The sequence below is a fragment of the Dipodomys spectabilis genome, unplaced genomic scaffold (assembly GCF_019054845.1).
Source record: "Dipodomys spectabilis isolate Male_0828 unplaced genomic scaffold, ASM1905484v1 ptg000095l, whole genome shotgun sequence".
Classification (NCBI taxonomy): Eukaryota; Metazoa; Chordata; class Mammalia; order Rodentia; family Heteromyidae; genus Dipodomys; species Dipodomys spectabilis.
Genome location: NW_024870772.1, coordinates 46,033,855 through 46,053,444, shown reverse-complemented (window position 1 = coordinate 46,053,444; position 19,590 = coordinate 46,033,855). Strand labels below are relative to the sequence as shown.

The following is a 19,590-nucleotide window of genomic DNA, read 5'->3' as shown; positions in this document are numbered from 1 at the left end:
CTTGGTGTCCAGGCTGGCCGCCAGGCACTGCCTCTCCTCACAATCCCCAGTGAACTGCCTGGGGCCCATCTTTGAATAGACTTCCTTCCAAGTTAGTTTCTCTGCATGTGACTTAGAAAACGTACAACAGAGTGAAAACAAACAGGACGTTGAGCCTGTATATGGAACAGAAGGGAAACCTTGTCTACTAAAGAGAAATCACAGCAGATGAAGTCTGTGCTGCACTCAACAGAACACACAAATGCACGTTCAAATACAGAAAGATGCTTAAGTATTAAAAGAACAAACATTCTAGCAAATAACTGCAAAGAAGCAATGGTACCTTCTACAGTAAAGAGTAGCAGCATGGCTAAAACAATTCCTAAACTATGGTCAACCCAGAACTTTAAAATGAACCAAAATAAATTGAGGATAAATCATTGATAAAACCCAATTTATTATCGTTGGAAATACTATAGCACGAATACTAACACTTAAAAGTGCCATGTACTGTCACAAATACAGGTCATCCGTTAAAAATATTAAGTCAGATTGCCAGCTTCCCACTACCACATTTAAAATTGTGGAAATTACAAAAAAATCACTATATTCATAGTATGTATTGGTTCCCCATTTAGAATACCATTGCATCCTCACAGCTAGGACACACTCTAGAGCTATGGTCCACAAGCACAAAACGAGTGTTCTTTGTGGGTGGAAAGGGAAATAAGAGGAAACAATCCCAGATGAAATAAAACTAAATTTTCAGATAAAGGGAAGAGAGTTCTCCACAGGCTCCTGAAATAATTCCGTCCATTCAAGTCTTAATTGTACCAATGAATCCCAATAGAAATACAGTTAAAGAGTATTTTTTTAGAGATAGTATCAGCTCTGTTTACCAATAATACAGGTAAGAAAAGAGTAGCATTGATCTTCTTCAGTCCAGAGGAAGTCTTTAAGGAGCGTGTGTGTGTATGTGTGTGTGTGTGTGTGACTTGTACCTTTTCTCCCCTACAAACCACACTCAGAGTTCAGCAAGCTCTTGCTGCCTTCCAGAGATAGCTTGGCTTCTCTGCCTCCTCCTTCAAAACCAACTAAGTGAAAATGTCTCAGGATATTAGATACCTCACCTCTGATGGAAATAAGAAAATATCTGGAGTCACTGATTAGGAATGCTATTTTTATTAGACTAGGATTAAAAGCCCAACTGTGAGATTGTGTGGGAGCCAGGACCCGGGCTCAGGCCCCTTGATTCCTATCATACTTAAATATAAGTGGCTCACCGATGGGGCTTCTAGAAGGCAATGGAACATTGCAGACATTCCTGTGTGAAGAATCCCTTCCATGTATCTACACTGTATTTTACACAAGGATGGGGGAAGGAGGTGATTCTCTTGTATTGCCTGCATTTAAACTTGTTCAGCTACTGTTGGTAGAATTGTGTACACATAGCTTATCTTTGAGGATTGCCAGAAGCTGTGCAAGGCCCATGATTTAAATACAAAGAGCATGTATTACATGCCCAGTGCGTTGCATGTAATGTGTACAATGGGAGCTCAGCATCTGCACCACTGCTGAGGAAATCGTGCAGGGCCAGGGTGCATGGAGCTCAGCACAGAACTGTAGGTGCTGATTTGTCTTTCCCAAACACTGCCCAGCTTTCCTGAGGCCCAGCCTCTTTCTCTCAGAATTAGGCACATTCACTTTCACCTTGCTTTGGGGGCATTCTGCTTTTGGGGGGCAGATTTCCTTCGGTCAAAGACAGGAAACATGGAGCAGGCCTGCAGTGACTTAAACACACTGAAGACAACACAGGAGAGCATCTCCATCGCAGCTGGGCTTTGTGACTGCATGCACAGGAGTTTACAGGCTTGAGTTTTGAAATTCCTTCTTACAAAATGATTAATTTGTAACCTGTGGTCAAAGCCATAGACACTAAGTCTGTGAATAAAGCCAGCTTCCACATACTATATCATTGTATATAAACATGTAAATGTGAAATTTTGTATAAAAATCCAAACTTTATCTTTGCAATGTTTATAAAAATTTAAAATGGTTAAATTGCTAGTCTCAGTATGTATTTCTTAAGCTACTTTACCTAAGCTTCACTAGTTGAGTATCTGCCGATTGTTGAGCACACACATTTCCATGTTGAAAGTTTGCAAACACTGGGAGTAGCAACGATCAGTAACTTGGAGAGCATCTGGCGCTTTTCCTCATCACATCAGAGCAGAGCACTGTGTGAGAGGCTTGGCATGAGGCAGATAGGGCTGCCATCCACGTCTTCTGCTCTTCATGCCATGTTTTTTCATTGTCTTTTGAATACAGTGAGACTAGAAGAAACTGATACAAGCCTAATGGTGCCCTAAGTTTAGTGTCAGGGGGAGCTGTTTAGACTCCTACGAACACGGTTCTTTCTTTCTTTTTCCTCCTTCCCAACTTCCCCTTCTTCCTTTCTTCTTCCCACAAGAAAAAACACTTTTCTGGTCCAGTGATTATTAAAACTGAATGTAGACTAATCAGCTCCCTCAAGTTTTATATTCTCCTTGGGGAAGTCAAGCAATCAAGTCAATAGCAAATTAAAAGGGAAGATGCGCACTAGATTCCAGATGGAGGTGAGCACTTTGAAGTGAAGAAACAGGTTGAGCAGGTCAGAAGCTGAGTGTTAAGCAGAATGGGCAATGATGGACCATGAGGAATTCCTGGGGAAGGGATCACGGGAGCTGCAGCCCAGAGCCCGGGGCCAAGCTCACCGTAAGTGGCCGTGAGTCAGCCACAGGTGAGTGAGCCGAGACAGATACACTGCCAACCCCACACAAGGCCACGGTCACGGCACTGGCCTTCAGCAGGAAGCACTGAAGCTTAGCCGCAAGACAAATGAAGAGGAGAGCTCCTATGAACAGGACTGGACTCCTTCTTACCTCTGTGCAGAGGCTGCTCTGTAATCTCAGAACAAATACCACAGGGGCCCACACAGAGAGTAAGGGCAGACTGATAGACTGGCCAAGTCCAGGGGAAAGGGAGGCCCATGGCTGGAGGCCCACGGCTGGAAGGGACTTGCTGCACACACTTAGTCTTCCTACACAGGACAGTCTGTCCAGCAATTGCTCTGTGTGTTTCTGGCATCTTGGTTCAGGCTCAACAGAAAATCCAAAATTGCTCCCGAAAATGAGGTGCTTTCGTAGCAGCAGTGATTTTTATAATCATCTGAGTACAAGAGATAGCATAATAATTCATTTTATTCTAGACTTTTCCAGTGCCTCTTAAAAAATAATTGTCATAGTCACACATGCAACTTGACTTCTGTTCTTTCAAATTAATCCGTTAGCACATTATGTGGAACAGATGGCATCCTCCATGCCACTCACTAAAATCTGCATTCTCCACCAGAGGTGACAGAGGTAGAGCTGACCCTTGATCAAAGTCTCACTGTGAACAAAGTCCACCCTCCTGCCCCACTGGGTCCCTGAATTCATCTAATCTGTCTAGGTATTATTTCTAAAATGTAAACATGTCTTCTGTGAACTTCTAGCACTGCAGCAGACCTTTAGCTCACCCTTAACCTCAGACTGTCATTAGGGAAAAGCAACCATCTAACAGATCTTTTAGTAAATGAAACATATACAAAAATAAATATGGAACATTATAGGCAGGGTCAAAGTAGACATAATCTCTATTTTTGCATATAATATATAATTACATGTAATGTTGTGAAATACTTTCCATGCTATAAAATTGTATGTTGTAGCTTGGTCTAGAATTCCTTTATAATCTTTCAAAAACAGCTACTAGCCGGGCACTGGTGTCTCACACCTGTAATCCCAGCTACTTAGGAGGCTGAGATCCGAGGATTACAGTTCGAACTAACTTGGGTAGGAAAATCCATGAGACTCTTATCTCCAATTAACCACCAGAAAATCATTGAGCTGTGGCTCAAATGGTAGAGTGCTACCCTTGAGCTAAAGAGCTCAGAGACAGCGCTCAAGCCCTGAGTTCAAGCTCAGGACTGACAAAAAAAAAAGATCTTTTACTAGAAATTTTATAATGCAACTGCTTCATGAACTAAAATCCAAATATCTCTAAATATTAATGTTATTCCTGGTAGAAATTCCTTATTGATGCTCCTAAAGGAAACTATTTTTTTTTAAAAAATACAGATATTATTTGGGTGCCATGGTTCAAGTGTGTAATTCCAGCTAATCAGAAGGTGGAGATGGAGATGATGGAGATTTAGTACCAACATAGAGAAAAGTTAACCAGACCACAACTCACCAAGAAAAGCTAGGAGCAACTGCACATAGAGCACACTATCGATGTGTGGCCGTGGCACTCACTATTGCCCCAGCCACACAAAAGAAATTAGCAGGAAGATGACAACCCATTCCACTCGGGCAAAAAATGTAGGAACTTAAAAAAAAAAACTCAGCTATAGTAAAAAGGGATGTGTGGCTCGAGTGGCAGAATACTGAGCTTGAGTTCTCACCTCCAGCTTCACAACAGAAAGGAAAAAGAAATAGAAGCACCCTTCTTCATCCCCTCAAAACTTGCTGTCTCACTCTACACTTCGTTCTTTTCTCTGGGCTTTTGTAAAACCCCACTCCCTTTCTTTCTATTCTGTTCTATGTGTTCTCTCTCCTATCTTTTATTTCATCCTTTTATTCTTTCTTACTTCTGAATTTCCTGAAATGCCTTTGATCCATGCCTCAAGAAATATCCTAGGGAGGCTTTTAAAGAGACACCTTCACATATGCATTTTTTTTCCTCCTCCCTCTTTGCCTTGTTTGTCAGTTAGGAAACAAGTGGTACAATTGTAGAATAATTTAATAACTAACATCAGCATGCTGGCTATGGCTTCTTGATGCATGTAACCAGTATTTATGCTCAGACCTGGGCTTGGCACTGAGCTGCAGACATCTTCCTCAGGGTGTCCCCATCTGAGCTGGAGTTGGAACAGAACATGGCAAAGGGAAGAGTTCAGCTAAGAGTTCAAAAGGCCTGTGGGCTCACGGAGGGCTAGCAGAGGGTCAGGCCGGCAGGGCTGGGGGGGCCGGCTTCTCTTGGAGCTCCTGCCGCTGGTGGGCACAGAATTACTTGATGTGTGTTAATAGGGACTTGTGACAGAAAGAAAACCAGGGACAGGTCCAGAAGGGTGCTTAGATTGATGCCCCGGTGCCCAGCGCCGGGGGAGGAAGAGGCTCAGTAGACATTTCACCAGGCTGTGAGTCAAGGTCAGCAGACTGAGTGTACAAGTCTACTTCCTGAGCCCTGGGTGCAATTTGGGGCTTCCTGGACCCCCTCAGTAGATCTTCGGGGGCACTGCATCTTTTCTCTTGGCCTCTCAAGACCCTCACCCACAATTCAATTCTCAACTAGGTGATAGGAGATGATCTGATTAAAGTCATTCACACTGAGGAGAGAATGGGCTTAAGCACTCAAAACTGTTTGCTTTGACAAAGGGGAGCTTGTTAATGCTAATGAGCTGCTAATTGACAGAGCTAGGATTACTCCACCTCACCCTCCTGACACCTAACTTTCCCCCTACTTTCAGCCTCCCTTCCCAAGTGAGGAAAATATTAGAGACTCTCACACATTAGAGAAAGCATTAGAGACTCTTTCACACAGCTTCAAAAGCTCAAGAAGGAAAAAGAAGGCTAAAGCTCAACTTTGATAACACTTCAGAGACAGATTAAGTCAGTCTGGAGAGTGACCTCATTCCCGGGGTCCTTCAGCCTTTTGTGTTATTCTAATGTGTAGCTAATATCGCTTGCATTGCTGAGCTGAAGTTTGGAAAAATTACTCAGAACTAGGCAATCCCTGACCTGCTCCGCTTCTGCCTTTGGCACACATAGTTTATGTGGCTCAATAGAAGTAGTGAGAACAATATTTGTGAGAAACTCTCTCAAATGCAGTTTGGTTTGGCAAATGGGTGCTTGTGGCCTTCTAGAAATGAGAGAGCTAGGTTGTGGAGAGCTAAGTGGGTGGAGCAGAAATGTATTTTGAAGCCTCTGGTTGCTTCTTGGCAACCCAGATGTTTGACTTTATACTAGGTAAGCATTAGTGGCCCGTGAGCTAAAAAACAAATGAGACAAACAGTCTAGATTACATGTGATAACACCACTCAGTCTAAAGTGCTTAGGTGGCTGTGGGCTGAAGGCATGAGCCTTATCTCTTGCTGGGGGATCTGTGAATTGGTTCCGTCTCTGAGAATGAATCAGAGCCTCTGAGAACGCAGCCGGTCCCAGACCGCTTTCTGCCCATGTCTCCAAATGAAAGGTGGCACACAAGCTCTTGCAAGGTTTACAGTGTGTAATATTCCATTCAGCAGAGTAATATGGTTTCATAATAAACAGAAATAAATGAACAGGTTCCACCTCATTTCAGTTTCAATTGACATTTATGTTGCAGTCCCAATATAGAGTCTCTGAATTTGCCCCCCAGGACAGGACCCTCCCTGGGTTACACCACGGACCTGACCAGCCCACTCCTATCCGCCCCAGGGTAAGTAACTGCTAACGAGTCTGGCTCCATCTGGCCCTCCCAGGACTAATCATGTTCCCAGGCCCTGTGCCCCTTTCTTTGCCTGGTTCAAGCTTTTCAGAACAGAGGCGGCAGCGTGCACGTGCCAGGGCTCCTGCAGTCGGAGCCTGACCATGGGGCCTTTCCTCCTCATGCTGCAAGTTCTCTGGCCTCACCTAGCCCCGGCTGGGGTCCGAGGGTGTATGCTAAGCAAGAGCAGAGCAGAGCCTCTTGCCGTATGCAGTCCAGCAAGCACGGGGAAGTTCTAAATATAGAACAACAACCAGTGAAAGTGGTGAGAGCAAACCCAACAGCTTCATGATTAGCATAGTTTCTTCCTCATCTTCCTTTTGCTCACTGAGTCCAAGTGCCATGTGAGAATCAGAACTTAGGCTATACATCTACCTGAATGGCTCTCCATCTGCAAGAACAATTGTATTACTAGTGTGGGAGGCGGTGATTCGGAGGGCAGTTCGAGAAAGCTGAGACTCACCATGGCCACGGTCCTGTCCTTTGCCAGGGCTTCTTTCCCTTTTGTGTTTAACTTTTTAAGGCCATTGCATCTGTACACAAAGCCAGTTTCTCTTGGATATTTTCAAGGAATATAATGTGCAAGCTTTTGAGTTAATACTTGTCATGGGCCTTGAACTTGGGGCCTGGGCGCTGTACCTGAGCCTTTGTCCCCAAGACTACTACCTGAGCCACAGCTCCACTTCTGACATTTTGGTGGTTAATTGGAAATAAGAGTCTTACAGTCTTTCCTGCCCGGGCTGGCTTCAAACCATGATCCTCAGATCTCAGCCTCCTGAGTAGCATGGATTATAGTTGTCACTAGCACCTAGCTGTCTCATCCTTTGATTTGTCACAGTGAAAGCCACTTTACAAGTTGTTTTTCTGGTAGGTAAAATTTTCATTAACTTTTTTCTATTCCTAGGTGTAAAAATGTATGCTTGTTTGAAATAATGTATCAAGTGCCTATAGTAGGAGTTTATTGGTTCTTTTCAGGGCAGTGCTGTGGGTGCTGGTGTCCTCATCCCAGACTGGCAGGAGAGCCCGGGCCGTGGCTCCCACCCCTGGCCCGCACCACATAGCCACACAGCCTCCTCCTGCAGCATCAGCCACCTGAGCTCTGGAAAACACTCCCCTGCTTGTCTCAGGCTCTGCCACTCAGTGAGGAAAACATTAGTGGCACAAAAAAGTTGGCGCCCTTGCCACTCTCCTCACTGAGTTGAACCTCTCTGAAAGACTGTTTCTGTCCGAGCCAGGACACAGCCTCCCCCCCCCTTCCCCAGGGAGGCCCTCAATGTCTGTGTTCCTTACCAGACCTCTTCCAGGTCTAGTGGTCTACACCATCAGTTGCTAAACGACAAGCACCGCAGGCGGGCCAAGGAAGACATGGCTTTGCTGGGTTAGTCCCGATTTACTATCCAGCTCAGGGAAGGAATCTGAACACACCAGGGAGCAGGGGTAGTGTTAGGTGTTTTTCTCCCCAGGAAGGAAGAAGCTGATGGAAGCAAGACTGTTTAGGTTGTGGTAAATGGCCAGGTAACTGAAAGGAGAACCCTGTACACTGTGGGCTCCTGACCATGGGTTCAGGGGTGCCATGCGCAATACGTGACCATAGGCATGCAGGTTCCACACATAACACTTGACCATGGGCAGGCGGTGCCACGCACAACATGTGACCGTGGCACATGGGTGCCACACGCAACACGTGAACATGGGCATGTGGGTGCCACATGCAACATGTGATCATGGCACGTGGATTCCATGCGAAACTCATGACCATAGGCAGGCAGTGGCCACATACAACACATGAGCATGGGCATGCAGGTGCCACACACAACATATGACCACAGGCATGCAGGTGCCACATGCAACATGCAACCAAGGGGACATGGGGCTACACGTAGCACATGACCACAGCACACAAGTGCCACATGCTGCATGTGACCATGGCCCGTGTGACCAGAAGTGGCTAGCGGGTGGCGTGGGGTCAGCTATTGGGCAGGATCCTTGTGCCCCTCACCCTCCATCAGGTGCCACTGCTTCTGTAGGAAGGCCGACCCCAGCCTCCCCAGCGGCCCAGGGCCTGAAAACGCACCAGCGGCCCAGGGCCTGAAAATGCACCAGTTCCTAGCAACAGTCTGGTCAGAAAAGAGTGGAGTATTATTTAAAGAGACATTGCTCTGCCCAGAACCTTGGATCTAGTTCTGAGGTTCAGGACAATGTCTATAAGTCTCAGTTTCCTGAGAACTTCACAGAATTAAGACAATAAGACTTGAATTACCCAAACACAGATCAAGCGTCTAATTAATTTTTAGCTATTACTATTATTATTCAAAATGGAAACTAATTCTGAATTTTAAAATAAGCCTGTTTCAAATGTCATATATCCCTTTTAAACTTCAGGTCTATTTTAAATTTAAGTATTCAAATGCAATGCTAAAAATAGGTGATTTTTTTTGTTTTATAAGATAACACAGATAGAAGAAACAGAGCTAACCTTGCAGTTTTTAAACCATATGGATTACATAGAATTTAAAAGAATCTCACAAGCCGGGCGCCAGTGGCTCACCCCGGTAATCCTAGTGACTCAGAAGGCTGAGATCTGAGGATCCTGGTTCAAAGCCACCCCAGACAGGAAAGTCTGTGCGATCTTATCTCCAATTAACCCTGGAAAACCGGAAGTGATGCTGTGACTCAAAGTGGTAGAGTGCTAGACTTGAGCAAAAGAACTCACGGATAGCACCCAGGCCCTGAGTTCAAGCCCCACGACCAATAAAATAAATTAATTAAAATAAAAAGTAAAAAGGATCCCACAATGTTCTCAGAAAGGAAAACAGGCACTTTTTTTTACAGCCTCTTAGCAAGCCAGAGTGACAGCGATCTTTGCCCAAATTTGCACACCAATTTTAAGAGGAAAAACATGAGAAAACAAATCAAAGCAGTCAAGCAAAAGGTACCTACCACTTCAATGCGGGCGGGTGTGGGGAGAGCAGGGCAGAGGGAAACACTTCCTCTGGGGTGGTATGCCAACAACAGAGTTGTCAGGACAGGGTGTGAGACTTAGCTACCTTCTTGCTACTTTTGGGGGACCTAAGTCAGATCTCTGGGGCAGAGCATAGTGTACTGGTGCTGTGAGTGCCACAGAGTAACACAGGTGTCACTGGCAAGAAGAGGACCACACGTATGAAAGACCCCTAGTTGCAAGGGCACGAAGCAAAGCCGAGCCGGGGAAGGGGCCTCCCCAGGGCAGGAGGCCAGGGGCTGGTGAAGCGGAAGTCAGCCTCCCTCCACACACTGGTCCTGTGCTCGTAAACAAAACCTGTGCCACGTTTCCCCACGTTTATCTTTTAACAGGATGTGTGACGTTGTAGAATGCACCCCACGTTACATGACCTCGTGAAGTACCGCCTGTAGGTGCTGCGCGTTAACTCTTGCAGTTACCATTTTGTGGTAAGCCTGCCCTCATAGCAAGGAGAAGCTGTCTCCCTCCTGTCAGAACGGCAAGCATCAAAAACACAAAGGATAACAGTGGGCAAGGACTCAGAGGAAAGGAAGAGAATACAGAGGAAGCCACCATGAACGTAAACACTGTGGGATTTCTTCAAAAAGCTAAAAATGGAGTTTCTGCATGACCCAGCCATTCCTTTGCCAAGAATATCGGATATTGAAATAATGAAATCGTCCATGGACAAGATGTCTGCACTTCTGCTCACTGCTGCATTACCCGGGATGCACGCCCAAAAGAAAGCATGGTCCTGAGTGTGGTACAGGACCTGAAGGCGCATCTGGCTGCGTAGGCCTCACGATTTTCCCAGGAAGGCCTGTGGTGGGCAGATCTCCTTTTGGTGCTGGAGTGAGTACTGATGCGGATATCCGTACTTCCACCCCCACATACAGGACATGGCACCACGCGGCGGCCACTTTCTGCAGTGACGGGATGGCACTGGGCTCCTCACAGTGACCACAGGCTCCGGGCAGCCGTCCTGTGATTCCAGCAGCACTTCTGGGGCTAACGGTGCTCAGCTCTCAGCCCGCAGCCCCCAGGAGCTGTCCATATGTCCTGAGGATGCCGGGACTGTGCCCCTCACACACCAAGACCAGCCAGGCCACTGCCCATTGCCTGCATTGACCCCTACCAGAAACAAAGGAATCTACTCTTCAGGTCACTAGCTAGTGGTGAGGAAAAAGACATTTGTTCTTCTATTCCCCAACTCACAAATGCTGAGTCTGTTTGCTCAATGTAAAACATACTCTTTTCAGTCAGCTATTCCAGACTCCGTCCTGTCCCTGAGTTCTCCCTCGACACCTTGGGCCCCACCGAGGCCTGTCTAACCAATCTGGATTTAAATGATAACCGTGTGGGCTGCTCCCACCTCAGGGTAATTTTATAAATCAGAGAAAATCTGTATGACTGTGGGCAATGGTGAAGTCAGTTTCTTCATTGCTGACAGTGACAGGGCATCATCGGCCAGGCCTGACAGCCCCCAAGGTTGTGTTTGGAAGGATAGTATGTGGAAGCTGGAAGGAGCTTCCCCCTTCCCCTCCCTCCCCACCCCCCCCCGCCCCCCGTCTCCTCGCAGACACCCACCAGGACCCGCAGCCACTGTTCACGCACCTGTTTTCAAGTGGTTGGGATCCATTATTCCCCAGCAATTTTCCTGAACTTTTTAAGTAGACACATTTAATAGGTGAGCTGTTTCACTTTTATCAAGTCTGACCTATAATCACACTGAAAAGGCGAGAAAACCTAGTTGACCTCTAATGGTCCACCTGCCTGACCCAAAACTCTTATCCGACAACAATTCACCTCCCAAGGCAGCTTTGACTGCATGGTAGCTCTCGCCTCTGTCCCAGCTGGGTTTGCCTTGTCGGCCCCTCCAGGTCATGCCCCAGCTTCTTGCCACACTGGCAAGAGAGACAAGTGGACAGCTCCACTGAGTGGTCTCCAGTCTGTGACCTGGATCTTCCTTTCCCAGATTCTGAGCCATCCCCATGTCTAGACTCTGCTCTGGTCTGAGATGTGCTCAGCTCCTTCCCTGGCCCCCCCCCCCAACCTTCCCCTGTCTTCCCTCCCCTTCCCCTACCCCCCTGCCACTGGCCAACCTTCCCGAATCTCAAGTCTCATCCTCCACCCTCACCCACATTTCCCAGGACTTAGCAGCAGCAGCCTCGGGAGGTCACCTGGCTGGAATGCTTGTCCTCTGGTTCTCTACCTTTGCCTATGTCATGGCTGCCTTCTGAAAGTCCTTGTAAGATTTGCTTCCTGATCCCCCAGACACAATGCCCGTCCAGGGAAAGCTGGTCTGCTTCCTCACTGCCTCAGTGCCTGGTGCTAAGTGTTCAGTCCCTGAGCACACGAATGAATGGACTTCAGGATGACACAGAAGCTTCTCCCACGAACCCCGATCTTCACAGAACCCACTTGCTAATGAAGACCACCAAGTCAAGTAGAGTAGAAAACAGCTCCATGGCCAACATATGTCATATTAAAATTGCTTTTCTTCACCACCTGGAATGTGCCAGCAGCTGACCCTGGCCACCGCCTGTCCCAGGAGTGGCCCTGGCTCGACCCCCAGCCCTCCTGTTCGCACTTGTCCGAATCTCTCCCCTGACTCATGAAGTTTGTCAGGCTACAGCTGCAAGCCCACCTCTTCCAGTACTTCTTCCACTAGACCAGTGCGTCCAGCACTGTGAAGGCGGAGGCTGGCCAGAGAGGCTGGTACAGGAAGGCCTGCAGGAGGACAGCCTCCCAAGCACTGGAGGACAAAAAGGCCTCTCACATCAGAGATGGGGGCACATGGATTTGGTGATGTGAAGCTGCAGGAAGCACCAGGACAAAGCAGCAGGACAAGCAAGTCAGAGCCGGGTGTTGGCCCCTAGAAGCTGGTGGGCTGTGGCGGGCTAGTCAGTCTTCAGCTCTGCGGGGACAGCCAGCACAGGAACTACATTGTGTTTTCACTTCCTCTGACTCAAAGGGAGCAGAGACTTCACCACCCCACAGCCACGTGGCAGCTGGGCTGAGTGTCCTCGCCGGGATCTCCTCCAGACCCTCCCGCACATCGCGATTCTTATTCTGCCATTTTATTTGCATCTGAAACTTGGAATAGCTTCGCCCTAACCAGCACTTACTCACTGAGTGCGCCGGGTTGAGTGCTCCGTGCACTGGATGCTGAGGGGGATGGAACAGCACGGATGAGGCTCTGCCATTCTGGGACTCCCAGTCTAGCTGGTAGAACACGTACGTGAATGAAGAAACACAGATCACGATTTTAGGTTATGTTACACATAAATACTACAATGAGGTAAAATGACCACAGGGTGAGGAGTGATACGATTGGAGAGCCAGCTGGACAGGGAGCCAGGCCTGCAGCCTGGCGTTGACAGACACCTCCAGAAAGGAAGGACCCTATTCTTGCAATGTGGGAAGAGCATGCCATGAAAAGAAAGGAGCGAGCATGTGCAAAGGCCCTGGGTCAGAATGAGCTTGGGAGAGTCTGTGAACAACATGAGGAGCAGAGCTGGATTGGGCTGGGAGGGAGCCCAAGGGAAGACCACCCTGCTGCCACGTGGCAGAGGGATTTCCCTCAAGTCAAACAGAAAGCAGTGAAGACTCCAGCAGGGAGTCAAATAAACTGCAGAAAAGAGGTGTCATGCTTTCTTTTGTTGTTTTGACAAGAACAACAAGGGTGCCAAGATGATGGTGTGCAGGACCCTGCTCAGGATGTGACCGTGGTGCCCACACTGCCCTGGCCTGTGTGCGTTTGGGATGCAGAGCACAGAGTACGTCACCCTGCTGAAAGAAGGTGACAGGCTAAGACTGGGAGGAAATGCCTGGGTGGTGCAGCTGGGTGCGGCCTCAAGGCTGCTGACAGGGCAGAAGAGGCAGGAAGTGAGGTTGCACATGGGGTGGGTGCATTACATTTTCGAGCTCACTTTGTATCTGAGTCCATCAGTCCGTGGGTCAGTGTGTGGTGTGAGTGCTGAAGCCGTAGAAAGCGCCGAGGGGCAGGGGGGTTGTTATGTAAGGTCCTGGGCCAGACCACTGAGAAGACGGTTCAAATCCCCTGTCAGCAGGGCTGGCATGGAACCTGAACACGAGCCTTTGGTGCCTGACCCCTTTCTCTTCCCATGGCAAACACTAGCACGCATCTATAGCTATGGCCACTGGAAAGGACGTGGGAAGATTTGGGTCAGGGCCTCCCATCACAACAACCAGGATGAGAGGAAAGGGCGCAGAAAGAAGTGAGACAAGATGAAACCCTGCACACAACCCCAGTGGACTCGTTCCTCCTCCAGGCCCATATCCTATCTTACGCTTCCCCCAACAATGCCACCACAAATGTCACAATGTCACCAATCCCTGGGAGAACTCCATTAATTAAGGCTGAGTTCCCCGTCTAATCATCTCTGGGAACCATCGCAGACAAAACCAGTGTGCTTGGCAGATCTCTGCAGCCCTTCTTAACTCAGGCTGACGAACAAGATTAACCATGACCAGCCATGAAATGGAATAGTCTGTACAGACTGGGAAACAGTATCAGCCTTTTATGTACAGTTCTAGAACATCCCTGCACCCACATCTTCCCACGTCCTTTCCAGTAGCTGTAACTGGGGAAGCTGTGTTTGCTCTCAGGAGGAAGGGAAAGGCTGGCCAAATGTGGAAAGGCGACGCCAGAGCAAAGACGGCTCAAGGATGCCACTCGTGTGCAGGGGGGCAGCTGGGGACAGTGGAGGAAAGGTCCACTCTGTCCCAAAAGAAGGGCACTCATTACCTGGCTTATGGCATCGTAACCCCTTTGTGCAACACTTTAATAACACGACGAAACTGTGTTCTAATGGAGAGTAACGTCCGAATAGCAGAGGCTATACTAGATGACACCATCATAAATGTGAAACCCAAAGGAAGCCTTCAAATGGAGAATTGTCATCGTACTTGGAGCCCCTATCTGCTTTCTACCACTACGATATTATTTAAGGCTTACAGTACTATTTCCACTCAAATTTAGGTTTAAAAATATAAAAATCATTAAAAGTAACAGAAAATAAGTGAAAAGCTAACATGTATTTTGGAGACGTGTACACAAGGATGAAAAACAAAAGCCACAGAGCTACCCAATGTTGCTGCATATAAAATACTAGAAAACATTAATGCTAGTGTACAAGTGTCAGAAATACTATGACCCTTAAATGACAAACCACATGAAGATGAACAATCAGCAAACAAAACTTTGAAATTTTCTATAGTACAGACTCACACATTGGATTGTATTCCATCAACTTTTTAAGTGAAAACACCAACTAGTACATGGGAATAATACGAATTCTGTCTTCCAGAGCACTTTTGCTGCCATGATAATATTCTTACTTATTTGGCACACATTTTTAATATAATAAATACCAACATTCTACATGTGGCACTTATTTTTAAGCCACATTCATTTAAAAAAGTGAGGAAAAGGGCACATATATTGGAGGACAAAAATTTCCTTTTAAAGAGCTGAAAAACCCAAGTTATCTACATTTAGAGGACTTCTTGTTTTGAGTTCAGAATGTGGCACCCAAATCAGAGGCCTTTTTTTTTTTTTTTCCAGGCAACTCACTTTCTTCATTTTCTTGAAAATTCTGGGAACAAAGATGGAAGGTGGAAAAACAGAAGAGCCAAGACCCCTGCCTCACAAAAACCAAAAACAAACAAAATCAGAAAACCCAAATGTTCCAGTGTTCTTTTAAAAGTCCAGTCATGTATGTGAAAAGCAAAACAAAACAGTATTGTTCCCAGATGAAACCATTTGGAAAATGATATATTCAGCCAGGGGGCACAACAGGCTAGAGATTTGGACTAGCAAGCCAGGCTCTGCGGCCGGATGCAGGGAGTCCGCCTGGTGAGCGGAAGAGCCACCTGCCCAACCCAAGGCCAGCAGCACCAGCGCTGGAGTTTACAGCCCGTGGCTCCCCAGCCGGGCCTCCCAGACCCCAGCTGCCCAGTCAGAAGGCAGGAACTAGTTTCTATACAGTAGGTCTATACAGCAATGTAGTTTGAAGTTTTATTGTATACAATAACCGTTTCTACCGCAGGTAAATGTATCACATGATATAATCTAATGAAACACACATACACGTAGTTCAAAAATCAAAATCACTTTCCCTGAAATAATTTAAAATATAATCCCTGATTTCTTTTAAGCAGTTTGGGGTGAGGACAGGCTGTTGGTGCTTTTGTAGGATGGCAGTTTTGAGATGGAAAAGGCAAAGCTGACAAGGAAAAGAAAGTCCTTTCCACAAGCCTCCCAGGAGGTCAGCCAGGAAGCACCCCTTGGCTTGCTCTTCTTTTGTGAATATCATTGGAGGAAGAATGAATTCTGAATTCACTTTCCATAACCCAGAACCTGGATACATATTCAGACTTCAGTAATTCTCAACAGCACCACATCCACCTCGCCAACAAGCCAGCAGCTTCCTCTGCCCTGCTGGGTGCCCCATCTTTGGGAAAGTTTGGGGCACAGTTTCCTTAGGCTACAGAGGCCCTCGGCCCTCTGCCGCCATTTTGTCTACTATAATACTCCGTACCACACTTGATGGTGCTATGATACCAAATTCCTTACACTTAAAATTTTGACATTTCAAAATACATTGTTAAAAAATAAAGCAGAGAACACTTGAAAGTAGTACTGTTAAATTAGCATAACCAAGTTTTATTGTAAGTACCATCTTTGCTATGCATAAAGATGAAATTTCATAATTTTAATATATTTCTCACATTATCAACTTAATATTCAAATCATAATTTTGTTAAAAATTTCAAGCTTGTACCAACAGTCCATTTCTAATGCTACAGCCTCAATTTATGATACTGAAAATCTGCTTTCCTTATTCTTATAATCACAAGTAATTATCTTCTCACAAAATTGTGAAATAGCATAGATCACAAGAAGCATTTTAACAAATAAGAAGTTTCCAGTAATGTGGTAGGACAGTATGCCACTGCACTGTGTGTGTATAAAAACTAATCCATTTGTTGATCAGCTAATGAGGGCTTTTGTGACCAAAAGCCATGAGCATATTTAAAATTTTAAAAAGCAAGCCAAATCAAGTGAGCATCCAAATATGCGGCTGGAATATTTAGTTCAACAAGTCTCCCCCAGCCATGTGGAATCTGTGTGCTCTCTACTGCGTTGAAGCCACAGTGCTCAAGGCACAGTTAGTACGTAGGGCAACCATGCACACACACACACACACACACACACACATACACACACACACACACACACACACACACACACACACACACACACACAGAGTTCTTTAAACTGCTGTTTTCTTATTAAAGCAGAAGCACATGCTGTGAAATGTTCTTGCCAAGGTATAAACTAACAGGTTTTAAAATTTAAAAATGGTTATACTTTGAGTACAATATTCTTAAATCTAATTAATAATATGTGTAGGCATTATTCTGAATTGGCACAAAGTGAAGAGCGTTTTTTGGTATCTAGATTAGTTTACCATTTTACTAATGAGATCAGTTTTAGCCTAGTTTCATTTCCCATTTTCATTTCAAACTATATTTTGACTAGTTCTTATTGCATTAAGTACTGTAAGTACAAAGTCAACCTACTAGCAAAATAACTATTTTCTAAAGTTACTTATTTAGATTCTAAAATCATGCTAACTAAACTACAACTCACTTTTTAAAAATTTAAATGTCATAATGTGGTGATATAACAAATAATACCAAAATGGTACATTTTAAGTAATATTTTACAGAGTCAATAAATGAGAGAATTATTGTTCTACAAACTGCTCAGGTAATAGGCCGAATGAATGTGAGAAAATTTACAAATGTTTGGAGCAAACTGGAAGTAGATGAGAGAGAAAGCTCTGTGAATCTAAAAGTTTCTTCAGCACTAGGTGGTGTGCAAAATTTTACATACATAAGAGTGTTTTATTTTGCAGGTAAAATCATTTGTAGATCACTGAGAACATCAAATGCCAATTTTTAACGACCTTGCATGTGAAGTTCAAAATTGCAATTTTATTAAACTTTGTTGCACATCAAGTTTTATTCCTTGTTTAAGAGTTGTATCAGGTTTTTATAGTATACTTTGTTAGAGCAATGACAGCTAAATTGTTAGTATAAGTAGCAATCCAAAAAATAAAAGTTAGCCAAGGACACTTTTGACCTACCTGTGTGTGAGTCGACTGCTGGGGAGAGATGCGAGCAGCTCCTCCGGGCCGTGTGCTACTCCCTCTGCTCTGCCTTGCACTCACATTCATCTAATTTGTATTTATTTTTTCCTCTGAGAAAGGATGGTCCACCAAAAGAGGAAGTATGAAACACTCATGCATTAAGTTCTGCAGAGAACTGAAGACTATGCGCAAAGCTCACGCTTGGAGTCATGCATGCAGGGTAAAATGTGTGCACTGATGAATGTAGAACTCACACACATATTGATGTGTTAAGACAATGTGTGGCAAGTTCAGTTATTAGAGTCAAATAGTGCTCATTTACTTACATAGGGAAACGTAGCCTATCTGCTAAGTACAGAAAACCAGGAAACACTGCTGCATGCAGAACCAATATACAGGAGTAGAAACTCTGCTAATCTGACTCCAGGCATCTTGGGGAAAGGGGGTAGGGGACATATCTTGAGCAAATGGATGCATTCCTGGAATTGGGGTAATGTTTTTTTTTCCTTCTGCAAGTCTTTCTTTCTCATGCCTGGTAGGTGTAGATAACATACTCAAAACTGAAACTGTTACTTATCCGAATCTCTCACAACTTCAGCCAAGAGCGTTAAAAAAAAAACAAAAAAAAACAAAACAGGTGCAGATCTGGCAATGCACTGAAAGGACAGTGGGCAGATGGCTGCAAAGGGGCACAGGACAGTCAATCTGAATGGCTGCAAAGGAACACTTGATCCAAATGGCTGCCCTCTGGTCGCACACCCTGCTTTTTACTTAACTGTGCATCCAAATGGGGCAATCAGTGAGGAATTGATTAGAGATCTATATTCTATTTCACTTATACTCTGATTTAAAGTGAACTGACAGGAAGAAAAAGCATCAAACTAAGGAAAGCAGCCCCCAAAGAAAAACCACAGCAAAAATAACACAACAAAATTACCAAAACATTATCAATGACAAATTTGATTTCCACTCTGTGAGCACGTGCGTGTGTGGGTGTGTGCACACGCGTGTGCACGTGCCTGTGTGTTGCATGCCAATACCAGGATTGAGCTCAGAGCTTCTTGCCCATAGCTGCCACTCAAATCCTTGAACCATGCCTCCCCGTCCGGCTTCATTGCTGCTTACTTGGGATCTGTTCTTCCTGGTTGCTTCAACACCAGTGACCCTCAGACTAGTTTCCTGAGTGGCTGGGACATTTGGCTTGAAGTCTTTAGGGAGACACTGGAAGGCAGGCGCTTGCAAGCATCACTGGCATGGGTGGCTCGGGTTCTGTGTGTGGACGATTCTGCGTGGTATGTGGGGCCTGGGGTGTGGGGTGTGGGCCTGGGGTCTGGGGTCTGGGTCTGGGTCTGGGGTCTGGGATCTGGGTCTGGGGTCTGGGTCTGGGTCTGAGGTCTAGGGTCTGGGATCTGGGTCTGGGTCTGGGGTCTGAGGTCTGGGTCTGGGGTCTGGGTCTGGGTCTGGGGTCTAGGGTCTGGGATCTGGGATCTGGGTCTGGGTCTGGGTCTGGGCCTGGGTCTGGGATCTGGGTCTGGGATCTGGGGTCTGGGTCTGGGCCTGGGCCTGGGTCTGGGGCCTGGGGTCTGGGTCTGGGCCTAGCCCTGGATCTGGGGTCTGAGCCTGGGGTCTGGGTCTGGGATCTGGGTCTGGGGTCTGGGCCTGGGTCTGGGGTCTGAGTCTGGGGTCTGGGATCTGGGTCTGGGGTCTGGGTCTGGTTATGGGGTCTAGGGTCTGGGATCTGGGTCTGGGTCTGGGTCTGGGGTTTAGGGTCTGGGATCTGGTTCTGGGGTCTGGGTCTGGGTCTGGGGTCTGAGGTCTGGGGTCTGGGTCTGGGGTCTGGGGTCTGGGTCTGGGTCTGGGGTCTGAGGTCTGGGGTTTGGGTCTGGGGTTTAGAGTCTGGGA

General features: G+C 46.2%; 1 protein-coding gene across 2 annotated transcripts in view; it reads right to left on the bottom strand.

Annotated features, from left to right (window-relative positions):
- Mbnl1 (muscleblind like splicing regulator 1) overlaps window positions 1-17,776 on the bottom strand; it is a 161,877-nt gene extending 144,101 nt beyond the window's left edge. The window contains exon 1 of one of the 2 annotated variants that reach the window (XM_042685551.1): window positions 17,686-17,776. In XM_042685551.1, coding sequence (XP_042541485.1) covers window positions 17,686-17,775 — 90 coding nt within the window. In that variant the 5' untranslated portion in view covers window position 17,776. The remainder of the gene's footprint in view (window positions 1-17,685) is intronic. The other variant, XM_042685546.1, reaches the window with a different exon arrangement.
- Window positions 17,777-19,590: the final 1,814 nt, after the last annotated feature.